This window comes from Sarcophilus harrisii, chromosome 4 (genome assembly GCF_902635505.1).
Source record: "Sarcophilus harrisii chromosome 4, mSarHar1.11, whole genome shotgun sequence".
In the NCBI taxonomy this organism is placed as follows: Eukaryota; Metazoa; Chordata; class Mammalia; order Dasyuromorphia; family Dasyuridae; genus Sarcophilus; species Sarcophilus harrisii.
Genome location: NC_045429.1, coordinates 12,942,366 through 12,955,380, shown reverse-complemented (window position 1 = coordinate 12,955,380; position 13,015 = coordinate 12,942,366). Strand labels below are relative to the sequence as shown.

The 13,015-nt window shown below is 39.7% G+C and overlaps 1 protein-coding gene across 3 annotated transcripts in view; it reads left to right on the top strand.

Moving 5' to 3' along the window:
• The window catches only part of UBE2U (ubiquitin conjugating enzyme E2 U), a 79,223-nt gene that overhangs the window by 20,790 nt on the left and 45,418 nt on the right, over window positions 1–13,015 (top strand). For all 3 annotated transcript variants that reach the window (XR_004234239.1, XM_031968979.1, XM_031968978.1), the window contains 2 exons: window positions 5,245–5,320; window positions 8,869–8,957. Coding sequence is in view for 2 of the 3 variants with exons in the window: in XM_031968979.1 (XP_031824839.1) it covers window positions 5,245–5,320; window positions 8,869–8,957 (165 nt within the window). In the remaining variant the exon portion in view is untranslated. The remainder of the gene's footprint in view (window positions 1–5,244; window positions 5,321–8,868; window positions 8,958–13,015) is intronic.

The following is a 13,015-nucleotide window of genomic DNA, read 5'->3' as shown; positions in this document are numbered from 1 at the left end:
AAAAAGAATTCATAGAAGAACTCAAAAAAAGACTTTAAAAAGAAATGAAATTGAGGAAAAACTAAAACAAAAAAATCCAAGAAAAATAAGCCGATTATGAAAAGTTAACTAGGAAAGGGGATTCAGTCTTAAGGAAGTGTTTGGTCACTGGAATTGGTCAAGGGGAAACCATTGAAGTTATGAGACCAAGAAATAATAAAACAAAATAGAAAAAATAAAAATAGAAGAGAATGTAGGACATCTTAAAAGAAAAGCAATAGATTTGGAGAGCAGGTAAAGATGAGAAAACCTAAGAATAATTACATTACCTGAAAGCTATGACTAAAAAAAAAAGAATCTTGATAGAATAAAACAAGAAATAATGAGAGAAAATTGTACTGAAGTGTTACAAGAGGGAAAAGTAGAAATACAAAAAAAAAAAAAAAAAGTCTATCGATTACTACCTGTAAGAGATTCTTTGAAGAAAAGCTACAGGAGCATTATTGCTTGATTTCAAACCCCCTAAATGAAGAAACATTTTTTACAAGCAACATCAACAACAAAACAATTCAAATATACAATCCAAATCACACAAGACCTATCAAAGGCTATGATAAAAGACCATAGGTCTTTGAATACTATATATCAAAGATCTAAAGAACTAGGGTTGTGGCTGAAAATGTATGTGGCAAAATTAAGTATATAACTGAATGAAAATAAAAAGGACATTTAATGAATTGCCAGATTTTTCAGAATTTTGCTGCAAACAAACCTGAACTTAATAGAAAATGTGACATATAAGAGTCAAGTTCAAAGACTTAATTTCAAGGGACTTAATAAGGACAAAGTATTTATGTTTTATATGTGGAAATATAAACCATATGTTTAAGATTGCCATTAGTAATTGTGTTGTTCGAAAGAAAGATTGGGCTAGAGTTGAGTATGACGTGATTCTAAAAAGTAAAACTGACTAGGAAAAGATAAAAATAGTAATTATGTTGTAAGAATGAGAATGAGAATGTTTGTGAGAGCAAACATTGGTACAGAGGAATCAGATGAAGCTGGTAGTTCTGAAGTCCTACTCGCCTTGGGAATGGGTAAAAGAGGGGGAAAATACATATATATCCAGAAGGGTGTAAAAATCTCCAAAATTTATAAAGAAATAAGAGAGGGAGGAAATAGGATAGGGTGGGGTAAAGAGGGGTATGTAGATTACACTTCTTAATTCACTCCTGTTAGCTTAATGGAATGGGACAAAGAAGAAGAGTAAGGGTTCAGGGAGAGGATAAAGGAGGAATCCCTAGTGAGGGGAGATTAAGTAATAGCAAGATAAGCTAGGGGGTAGAAGTAAAGTAGAAGAGTTAATGAGGATAGGAAACGAGATACACACAAACACAGTAACAAAGAACAGGAGTAGAATTTTTTAGGAAGAAAAAGGAGGGGTTGTAATCATTGATCTCAAAGTCAAAGATTCACACAAAAGAGAGAAATCTACCTTATATGTCAATGATATTAATATTGTTTTTAGATGTATGTGTATGTATGCATAAATACATATGTATATTTATATATTTAAGTATGTGTGTATATGTATGTATATATGTGTGTGAGTGTATATTATATATATATATATGTATATGTGTGTGTGTGTATATACACACACACACACACACACACACACACACACACATATTATTAGCTGTTTCCTGCTTGGGGAAGATGGTGAGGGAAGAAAGGGGGTAAAAAAAAAAAGTAAAAAAGGCACCACAGAGAATAATAGAAAACCTATAAGGAAACAAAGAGAATACACACAGTTCTGAATACAATGTCTTCTATCATATTTGCTTTCTTGAAATGGTAATTTATTATTGCATATTTTGAATCCTCTCGTATTCTGCTGTGGACATGACAATATCTTTTTTTCTATTTTGTATTTAAGTTTTAAGTAAATAAATACATATTAAAAATAAGATATCATCTAGGAGTTCTGCTAAAAAGCAGGTTAAAAACTGCCACCTAACACTGCCAACAATGGAGTGCCTTGGCTTGGGAAGAGTGTCCTAGAAGCAATGAGCTGATTATCTATTAGAGCTGGTATGGGTCAGATGCCATATCTTTGTTAGAACTTGGACCAGTTGATGTCTAATGTTCATTCTTACTCTTAAGTCCTGCGATTTTTTTTTTTGTGGGCTTACCACAGTGTCTAGCATTTAATCAATAGTTACCAACCTGACTTCTCCCACCCCCCCAAAAAAAAAGACCTGAGAGGTTCAATTTAATCTAACTAATATTTATAAAGCACTTACTGCGTGCCATGTACTGGGGATGCAAAGATAAACATTAAATAGTCCCCACTGTCAAGGAATTTACCTTATGTTGGGAGGGCATAATGTTATGAGAAGTGGCTATTTATAGAGAAGGCTTGACATCCATCTGATGTCCTAGGAAGAGTTTTCAGTTTGGAAACTTAAGGAATTAATGGGGCCAAATCACGTAAATTCTCTGGGTGCCTCAGTTTCCTCAACTGTAAAGAAAATAATCCAGTTAAGTTAGATGATCTTGAAAAGTCTCTACTGGGACCAAAGCAGTTCCATTCAGTTGGTAACTGCTGTTTGATGCCCTTGGGCACTTCCCTCATACATTTCTGTATATCCACATCAGCCATCTGTCGGGGGATATCTTCCTTTAAAAATGATTCCATGACAGCAAGATGTTGTGGGGGAGATTTCAGTTAAGAAGAATCCATTTCTATTTTGGAGTCTTTGTGGGAAAATATTTGTGATCCCAACGTTACACAATTATCTCAAAATAAGGCGTCAGTCAAAACTTTAAGGTCTTTGCTTATAGGGAGAGATGCAGAGGGAAATCATGGCGTGCAAAACTGGTGACATCATTTTTCTCTCCAACTGGTACTTTCTGTGAACTTTTGTGGACGTAACGAGGATCTTGACAATAAGTTTCAAAGACTTGCCTGGACAGACTGATATTAATTGTGGTGTTGAAAGAAGTCTCCGTACTAAAAGAATGGAAGGGGTATTATGAATACTTTAGGGAGATTATAAAAATTAATAGCATTGCATACTGTTGAAAGCCTGATAGCAGTATGAACACAGACCATTCTCTCGGGGAGCAGGAAAATCCTGGGACAGTAGGCCATTCTTCTCCCAGTTCTTAGTCTATCACACACCCAGAGGAGGGGGTCACTAACACCTGAGCTCGCAGCTCCTGAGATCTCATAGAACCCCAGGTATTCTCTGCATTTTTCCTCCCTTTTGGTAATATACCTTAGGTGGAGTCAAAAATTAAAATAGTCCCTCAGTAGCTCAGGAAGTAAATTTTAAACTGGTCAAAGTAGCCATTTAAGTCCTAGTTTAGAAGATTTCAGGCTAGGAAGGATTTATAGAAATCCATTCTTCAGATAAGAAACTTGATGCTCAGAGAGAACTGACTACTTGCCCAAGCAACAGTTTTGAACTCAGATCATCTGATTCCTTCAAGGCCCAGTGCTATTTCTGCCTCTGAGAAACCCAATTTCCAGCATCACCTCCCACAAGGAATCTTTCTTGGGCCCTACAGCTGCTAGTGACTTACTTGTTGGCTCAGCCATTTTGGTAATATCCAGCTCTCTGTGATCCTATTTGGGTTTTCTCGGCAGGGCTACTGGAAGGATCTGTCCTCTTGCTTTCTGGATCATTTTACAGGTGCAAAATTTGAGACACACAGTATTGAGTGACTTGCCCAGAGTCACACAGCTAGTAGGTACCTAAGCCTAGATTTAAACTTGGCTCTTCATGACTTTAAACCTGGCTCTCTGTCCCCTGTGGCACCCCCAATGGCTGGTAGTGACTTGCTACCTCTCATTTATTTTATATTTACCTATATGGAAGTGCATTTGTCTCACCTTGACAACCAACTCTTTGAAGGCAATAAGGTCTGTGAAGGCTCCTGAAGTGTCCCAGCATCTAGCCAATACTGTGTACATAGGAAGATGGATTCAGAAATGGAAAAGGTGCAGGTGACCTAATGCTTTTATTTCTAATAAGAAAACTGTGGCACAGTCAAGTTGGTGGAATAAAGATAGGAACTGCCCAATTTCTCTCTAATTCCTTTAAATAATGACTCAATAAGATCATAAAGGAGGGAAAGGGGAAACATGTACCAAAAATGTTTGTGGCAGCCCTTTGTGTAGTGTTAAGAAACTGGAAACCAAGTGGATGCCCATCAGTTGGAGAATAGCTAAATGAATGTAGTAGAATGCTATTATTCTATAAGAAAGGAGCCGCAGGATGATTTCAGAAAGGCCTGGAAAGACCTACAGGAACTGATGCTGAGTGAAGTGAGCAGAACCAGGAGATCGTTGTATACAGCAACAACAAGATTGTATGATGATCAACTGTGAGGGACTTGGCTCTTTTCAACAGCGATCTGATTCAGGCCAGGTCCAATGGTCTTGTGAAGAAGATATACATGTTTAACATGTATTGGATTGTTTGCTGTCTAGGAGAAGGGGTGGGAGGGAGGAAGGAGCAAAATTTGGAGCTTTCCAGGATGGGACTATGATAGTGTATGAGACTAGTTGGTGAGAGATGAATTTGGTAAAGCACTTTACCTATAGGTCTCTACAGGACCAAATAAATATTAGTCATCACCCTCATCTTCCTGCCATCCAAGTGGCTGATCGTGTACTCCCTGAGAGATCCTCACTTTGGAGACCACCAATGTAATGAACATAAAGGTGTCCTGAACTCAAAATCTGTGTTCAAATCTCACACCTTTTTTCTCCCCCCGCTTCAGTGCTTCATTGAATCTGTGATCTCACAAATATATCTACATCAAAACCCATTATAAACTATCTAACACATTCTCATTCTGCTTGATTCTTATGGGGAAGGAAAGACTTAATCTCTCCATTGGGGAAACTCCATCAATGGATGCCAACAATTTAGAGGTTTAGAGAGTTGGGGGCAGGGGTGAGAAGTAAAAGGCCTCCACATAGTATGTGTTGGAGGTGAGATTCAAACTAGCTCTTTATGTACACATTTAATATATGAATCTTGCTTCCTTTATTCTTAATAACCTCCCATTGAAACTCCACAGAAAGTTTATCCAAGAAGCCAAAGGCCTTTTTGTTGGGAGTTCACTGATATATAGGTTACACTGAGATATTCTTCCCCCATTCCTAACCATGTAATCCATCGAGCGACCTGATGGCATTGTCCCTACCTCACTAGTTTCTGACCCCAAATTTTGACTTTTTCCTTTCAGAGGAAACTGAAGAAGAAGAAGAGACTTCAGTCAGTATTGAGTTAGTAGAAGGAACAATTTCACCCCTTTGTGAAAAGTAAGCATTTTTGTTGCTGTTTATTATAATAGTATCAACAATATATTGTATTGTATTGCAAGTATTCCTTTTTCTAAGGGAAGTGTGATGTAGCAACTAGAGCTCTAGCCTCAAAGCCAGGGATAGCCGGTTCAAGTCCTGTCCCCGACTCTTGCTGGCTCTGTGACTCTGGGCAGAACATCTGGCTTCTCGTTGGCCCTGCCGGCATTTGCAGAATTCAGCTGAAGATGAGAAACCGTGGATCGATATCCATTAGTGGGGAAATTCCTTCTAAAGTATTCCTGACACTGATGAAATCTCAAGTCCCATCAAAAAACCATAGTCATCGTATTTATAGTCATTTCCTGAAAGAACTGATGGGTTTCTATTTCCTTTTAGAGACAAACCAGATGATTTATTTTGTTAGGAATGACTTCTTTTCTCCTGTAAAACAATCATAGCGATTCCCCCATTCCCAAGACTAGAAAAGGGAATAGTGATTCCTGCTCCCGAGTCTAAAAAAGGAGACTCTGAACATTTTAATGTCTGCCAGTCAGTCAACAAACGTTTTAAACACCTGTTATGCGCCAAGCACCTGTGGTGAGGATGAAAATGAGGACGTTGATGATGGCAATGATGAAAATGATGATAAAGGTGTTACTTCAGGGCGTTGATGTGGATGCTCCTCCATATTACAGTTCACTCACACCTCATCCTGTTCAGGAAAAACTAGCTAATGCTTGTTCCACATCTTAGGACATCATATTGGACAGGACATGGAGTCCGGAAATCCTGAACCCAATCCCTCCCTTAGCAACAAACTCCCCATGTGATCCTGGCCATGTCACTTAACCCTCTCTGGGCCTGCTTCTTTGTTGACAAAGTAGAAATAATCACAACCCCGTCTCCCACAGCTGCCCCAAGGATCCGAGAATAATATGAAGCACTTTGCAAACCTGAAAGTGATCTAAAATGTCAGCTATGGGAACTCTTAGAGGGTGTGGGGTGAGAAATATCATAAGAGGGAATAGAAGTCCAGTGATTGGTGGAAATGGCAAATCAACTTGTATTTCTGTGTATCCCAAGTGTTCCCCAGGGATGGTAATGAGGCCATTTAGAGAAAAGGAATTAGACTCAGCAGCTTTCATTCCTTTCATGGATCACTTTCAGGACTCGGGATATGAATGTCTTTGGTTTTTGGAGGAAAAACTCTCAAAAGCTTTGCTTTGTGCAGGCTACACATTCCTTAAGTTCAGCCTTTCAAGAGGAAACTTTTAATAGTTCGGAAAAAAGAAAGTACCTTTGAAGCCAGATAGTCTGAAATTGAACAGGACAGACCCGGGGGAGGTCGAAGGTCAGAAGTTGCTTTTAAACAGACAAAAAACAATGGAACTCATTGTACTTGAAGATGGCACACATGCGTGCACACGCACACACACACACACACACACACACACCTCATTCTGTCTCTGACTGTTTGCCTCTGTCACTGTCGCTTTCTCTTTTTGTGTCTCTCTCCCTCTTTCTCTCTCTTTCACTCTCACTCTTGCTCTCTCTGTGTGTCTCCATGTGTCTCTGTGTATATATATATGTTGTTATTTCCATGAGACAGTATGTTGGCAGCTTCTTTCCTCTCCATGTTGTTGGTGGTGGCTACATCACTGACCTGTGACAGCAGACTTTTGTCATAAGAGACAGAACCCGGCTTCCATTTAGCACCCCCATCACTGATTGCAGAAATGTTTTGTTGGCCATGTGTCATCACACATGGATTGTACAAAGCTCCTCCCACATTATGGCAACTCGAACAATGGGGATCCATCCAGTTTGGCCAGTTTTCACTCCCCATTTAAGTGTGACCGTAGGAGGGAAGATGCCTTTGTAGAATCCCATTTTTTAAAGAAGTTAAACTTTATACTTTGAGGAAGTATTAGAGATATTTCACATTTGATACCAACAAAAAGTTTTTTTGACACAAATAGAAAATCACAGAATTTGGTAGTCCAAAGGTGCTGAAGCAATGGCTGAATACAGCCCACTGTCTGAGGAGCTATTAGGAGAAGGTGCCTGAAATATAGCCATTGATGGTGAATCAAGCCATTGAAAGAAGACTTGAATTAGTTTTAATTGAACTCGCTCTAACATGCTGCCAGTTGCTGTGAAGATCGCGTATTTTAAAATCAGCCAGAGTCAGGAATTCAGGTTAGGGGAAAATCATCATTCTTTATTCTCAGTGAAGAAAGATTGGAGGTGGAAGAGAATCGGCGATAGCAATGTGTGCAGCTGAGTCAAGAAGCTAGCTAGATCAGCAGCCACATGACCAGCAGCTAGGAGTATGGAACCCAGGCCCAATCTCCCCCAGCTTCTCTTCCTGTTTCTCTCTGCCTCCACCCACCAAAATCGTCATTTCCTCTACAACACATCAGGACTTGCACGGAGAGTGGGCAGGGACCATTCTTTATCCAATCATGTATATTAATAGAGTATAGCCCAATTACTATTTAGCCTCATGTACTTGGGACCTCAGTGCATCGACTCAAATCTCAGCCCATTACAAGTTGCTATCTTCTGCTTAAGAAGTTCTCCTACTTCCCGTTGCCTTCAGTTTAAAGTACAGCCTCTTCCACTTCACGTTGAAGGCCTAACACAATATTTCTTCAACTTTTTTCAGCCTTATTTCATATTACTCATGGCACAAAATCTGGGTTCAAAAAACCCTTTCATGTATCTTGGGTAAATACCACCTCTTGGCCCCGTTTCCTTATCTGTAAATTGAGGGGTTGGACTAGTGGCCCTTTCCAGCTCTGGGCCCCTGACTCTTCGTGAGCACTATGTTCTGGACTAACTGTAATGTCTTATCTGGTTCCCTGAACTCACAAAGGCATTTCTTGCCTTCACACAAACCGTCTCCAGTGGCTATTGTGTCCTCCTTGATGAGCAGCTCACCTTAAGCTTCTCACATTATCCTCATTGGTCAAGGCTCAGCTCAGCTGCCTCTGTACCATTTCCTCTGGTTCCCAAGCTAGGGGATATTTCAGTATTTTCTTCCTTCATTTTTTCTCTGAAGCTAACACAGCCTCCCTGCTCTTCTGACATCTTAGTGCTTTTCCACAAACTTTTTCTTTCTATTGGAATATACTCCTTTTGTATCTGTGCCTTGTATCATTCAAGGCTCAGCACAAAGGCTCATATTAACCCTTGGATCTCCTGATCTTCCCTTTCCCCACCTTCCCAATGCCAATGCTGGAGCCTTTCCTTCCTTCTGTAATGACTTCTCATTTACTTAGCTGTACATAAGTGTTTTCTCCCCCAATAGACTTTTAGCTCCCTAAGGGTGGAGACTGTTTCACGTTTTCCCGTACCCTGATCTTCCTGGCCCAAAGCCCACTGTATGCTCTCTGGCTCACACTGCCTTGATGCATTATTATAATGAAGTGAGGGTCCCACTTAGGACATTTCTACCCTCCCTTGGAAGGTTTTCTGACGAGTTCTGGCTCTGGAGCCTCTGTGTGCCAGACTTTCACATTCACAAGTTGATTGTTATCTGATTGAACTTTTTTTCTTTTCAGAACTGTTAAAGGAGTTTCTTTTGATGAATACTACAGGACATGGTCTGGAATTGCGACGTCACAAACAGCTAACTGTTTCAAAATTCCAGGTAAGGTGATATTGACTTACCCTGCATCCTTTGTGGTGTAGAGAGCACAGACTAAACTTTCACTTTCCCCTTTTTCTTTGGCTTTTCCAGTTATCAAGGGCATAATTAAGGCCCTTGGTTGAGCTCATTAACTCATTATAATTCTCTGTTTGCCAAGTGCTGCTTATGGGAGGGTCACTGGACAATGGCTTGAGAGGAGAGTATGAAAGAAAGGAGAACTGTAAGACAGAACTCACTTATATTCTGGGAATCTTACTTTTTGATATTCAGAACTCCTCCCCCCAAATGCCCTTATACAAAGGGGAACAAAAGTCTTTAAAATATACTTAATTACTACTCTTCTGGGATGGAAAATGTAAGCAAGAAAGACAAATATAGAAGGCAAAAGAATAGTCAATTTATAAAACATTGAAAAGACTCCTTTTTTATACCAATGATTGTGTTTGGTGCTGAGGGTATGGCAACATAATGAAATGTTCCTCCATGATGGAGTTCCCATTCTACTGGTGGGGTTGGGGAAGGAGTCATCTGTAGATGGATACAAGGCAGAGTGTGCTAGAGCATAAAATAATTTCTCAACAAGGGTTGATATATCCATCACCTGCTACTTGCCAGAGATTGTACTAGGTGCTAGGTGCTGGGGATAGGAAAGCAGAAATGAAACAGGCTCTGCCCTTAGGGAGCCTTGAAGGAAGTTGTGGATGTCAAGAGCAGAGATGGAGACTGGCCAGATCCAGCTAAGAGAAAAATGGATGCATCAGTTTCAAGAGTCTTGTTCTCTGTCTTCCATGCATATTAGGAAGTGAGAGCAGGTGAACAAACATTTGTTGAACATCCACTCTGTGTGAGCCAGGGTGCTAGGAGGCACCACACCTGAGAAACCTGGGCAGAATTCCAGCTCAACGTCTTCATTTTCCCCCCACAGGGTGAAAAAAATGTTCATTCAAAAAAAGGTTCATTTTTTGCTTAAAATCTCTGATGCTCCAGGATAGCCAACACACCTCCATCCAAATGTTCCCCCAAACTGCATTCCGGACTCAAGCATGAATCTTTTTTCCTTCCAACTCTCTCCTGTGTTATCACAATATAACTCCCTTCTAAGATTTCCATCTTGCAGGAGGCCCTGCTCTCTAACAGACAGGGATTTGATTTATTTGTCAGTGGTGATCATATTTGCATGGCTCATCTGATAGGATTTTCATATACACAGTTTGTAAAATGGGTCAAATTCCTATTTCTCCAGGATTGTGGGGCTTCTTATTTGGAAAGAAAAATTCTTGTCTCCTTCTATGCCCAGGGCTCTTGCACAAATCAGTCAACCCTCACAGCTCTCCAAATCCTACCTAAGGTTATTCCACACAGAAAGACATAGAGGGATCTGATCTGCCCAACACCCCTAATTCCATCCAATCCCTGGACTTCAGAGGCAATGGGAGCCCACTGATTCTATATCGCTCCTGTTGGAGATGTCCGTGTCGTTTTTTAGTCACTTCTACTGGTTGAGAACTTGGATGTTGCTTCTTGTGTTATAACCACAAATGTGCTGCAGCCTGCTCACAGTCCCCATACAACTCTGCCCTTTGGGGTCACCTGCAATCTTCTGGGAAAAGCCTTTTCTGATGCCCCTTTGTTCTGTTGCCTTTCCTCCATTAATCATCTCCAATTTGTCCCTCCGGGCCATCCCAAGTAATCATGACTATGGTTCACCCCTGGACTCTGATGACAGGAAGACAGAGTGAAGTTGATGGCTTTGCAAACGTTGCCTCACTTACATGCAATTGACTCTCAAGTCAAGACATCCCCCTTGGGGGTGCTCATTGGTCCTCTTAAGGAAGGAAGGATGAACAGCAGCAATCTGCCCCATATTTAGCTCCATTATACATGGTTGTTTGCATGCTAGTTCCTTCATTAGACTGTGATTTCTGTGAGGGCAGGGCTGAATTTTGCCATCCACTTGGTTTATTTATTTATATATCTATAGATCTCTCTCTCTCTCTCTCTCTCTCGATATCGAGAGAGAGAGAGAGAGAGAGAGAGAGAGAGAGAGAGAGATCTCACCATTCCCCTCATTTTAGCTTCTATTAGTTCCATTAATGCAGCAGCACACGAGGGTCAAGATATTAGATCCCAATGTAGCAGTTCACCTTATTGATTGATGTATCTTTTAAAAAATAATGTTGTTGGAACGATTCTATTTCTTCTGTATTTTCTTTGGTTCTCCTTGCAAACTTATCTTTAAATATTCTTATTTTGATCTGCCTTAAATGGGATTTATTTCAAGATTTATCATCCATTATTTGCTATTTTTATAAGGCTCTATTTCTCATCATTGTCTCCCAATGGCATCCTTCATAAGATGGAAACCCTAAACTATTAGTACTCTTGGCTTGGAAAAAGGATATGTCCTTTTTCTTGTCAAGGAAATGAAGGTTTGGTTGGGAAGATAGTCTTTTAAGTCATTTGGAGGGGTAGGGGAAAGGGGAAGGAGAGAAGGGGTGTAAGGGAGAAAGAGAGAGGGGAGAGGGAGGGAGAAACAGAGACAGAGTGACAGCAAGAACACTTCCAACAGAAGGGAAGTGTTGAAAATGTCAAATAGCAGGCAAGTCAAGAAAAATGAGGACTGATCTTGGGGGAAAAAAGTCTTTGTATCTGGTAGTTATGAGGTCATTGATGACTTTAGGGAGAACAATTTTAATAGAACCTTGAAAACGAATTCCCAACTGTAAGATAATAATTCCTTGAAAAATTTTATGAATTAGTATTAAATGGAGGTTTTCTGATCACTTAGAAAGGGATATAATCATCATAAATAGCCACCACTGCTTCATTAAGACTAGATCATGACAAACTACCTTGATTTCTTACTTCCAGAATTAATAAATAGACAAATGTATTAGAGGAATACCAGAGTATACCTGGATTTGAGCAAAGCAGTTGATAGTCTCTTCTTCTAGTCTTCTGGACAAAATGTAGAGATCTGATGATTTTGGAACAGGTTAAAAGACTGGGCATGAAATAGTTGCTGTGGATACATGTTGATTTGTTGGGAAATCTCAATGGAGTGCCCAAGGGGCAATTTGGCCCTAGAGTGTCCAACCTATTTATCAGTACCACTAGAAGGCAATGCTGAACAAGGATTGCTGCAGTTTCAATCATGTCCTGAGCCAGAGAAGTTGGGCAACGTGTTCTACTACTCCCTTTGCTTTGAGGGAGATTCATTAGCAGTCCTATTGTCATTCAAAAATTTAGCTTTCTTTTTCCAATCAACTCCCTCTCCCTCCTTTTATGAGGGAAAAGTTTTCTTTTCAACCCATGACTTTAAATATTTATTCCTAAAAAGAAAAAAAAATGCCTTCTCTTTGCTCTAAAATTGGGGTTATCAGATCCCAATTTGTATGCTAAAATAATTTGGGTTTCAGACTCTAGGGCATGGTTATCACAGTCCCTTCTCCACCCCATTCCTTCATCCAGTCATTCTAACATCTGGACTAAATATTTTGATTCTCTAAATCAAAGCATATATGTTCTTTTCTTTTTATCAAGCTACACGGACATTAACTAAATCTATTTTACACAACTTAGACTTTCTGATAGCCAGTAGAACTTTTTCAATTGATAGCTATAATCTAAATTACAGGTAAGAAGCAAATAAGCTCACTAACCTGGCTAATAATCTGATATCTAATAATCTGAAACAAGCCATTTCTTTAAGTGAAAGTCAGAGTCCCAAACTTCCAACAAGTTATCATGGCTTAACTTTTTGCACTTGTTTTTTTCTTTTTACTATTTTGAGAGCTTCTCCCTATTTACAATGCCTTCCTTCATTATCCAGCTTGTCTTCTTTCTAGATGCTTCTTCCTAAAAGTCCCTATAAGATGTTATTTTTCCCATTGAAGTTCACAGGCACCCTGAAATCTACCCACAGACCTCTTGGAGGGATAAGAACACAAACATTTAGGTAATAAGAGAATTCCAATATTACTGTTCTGTAAGAAATGACCAACAGGATGATTTCAGAAAGGCCTGGAGAGACTTACAAGAACTGATGCTCAGTGAAA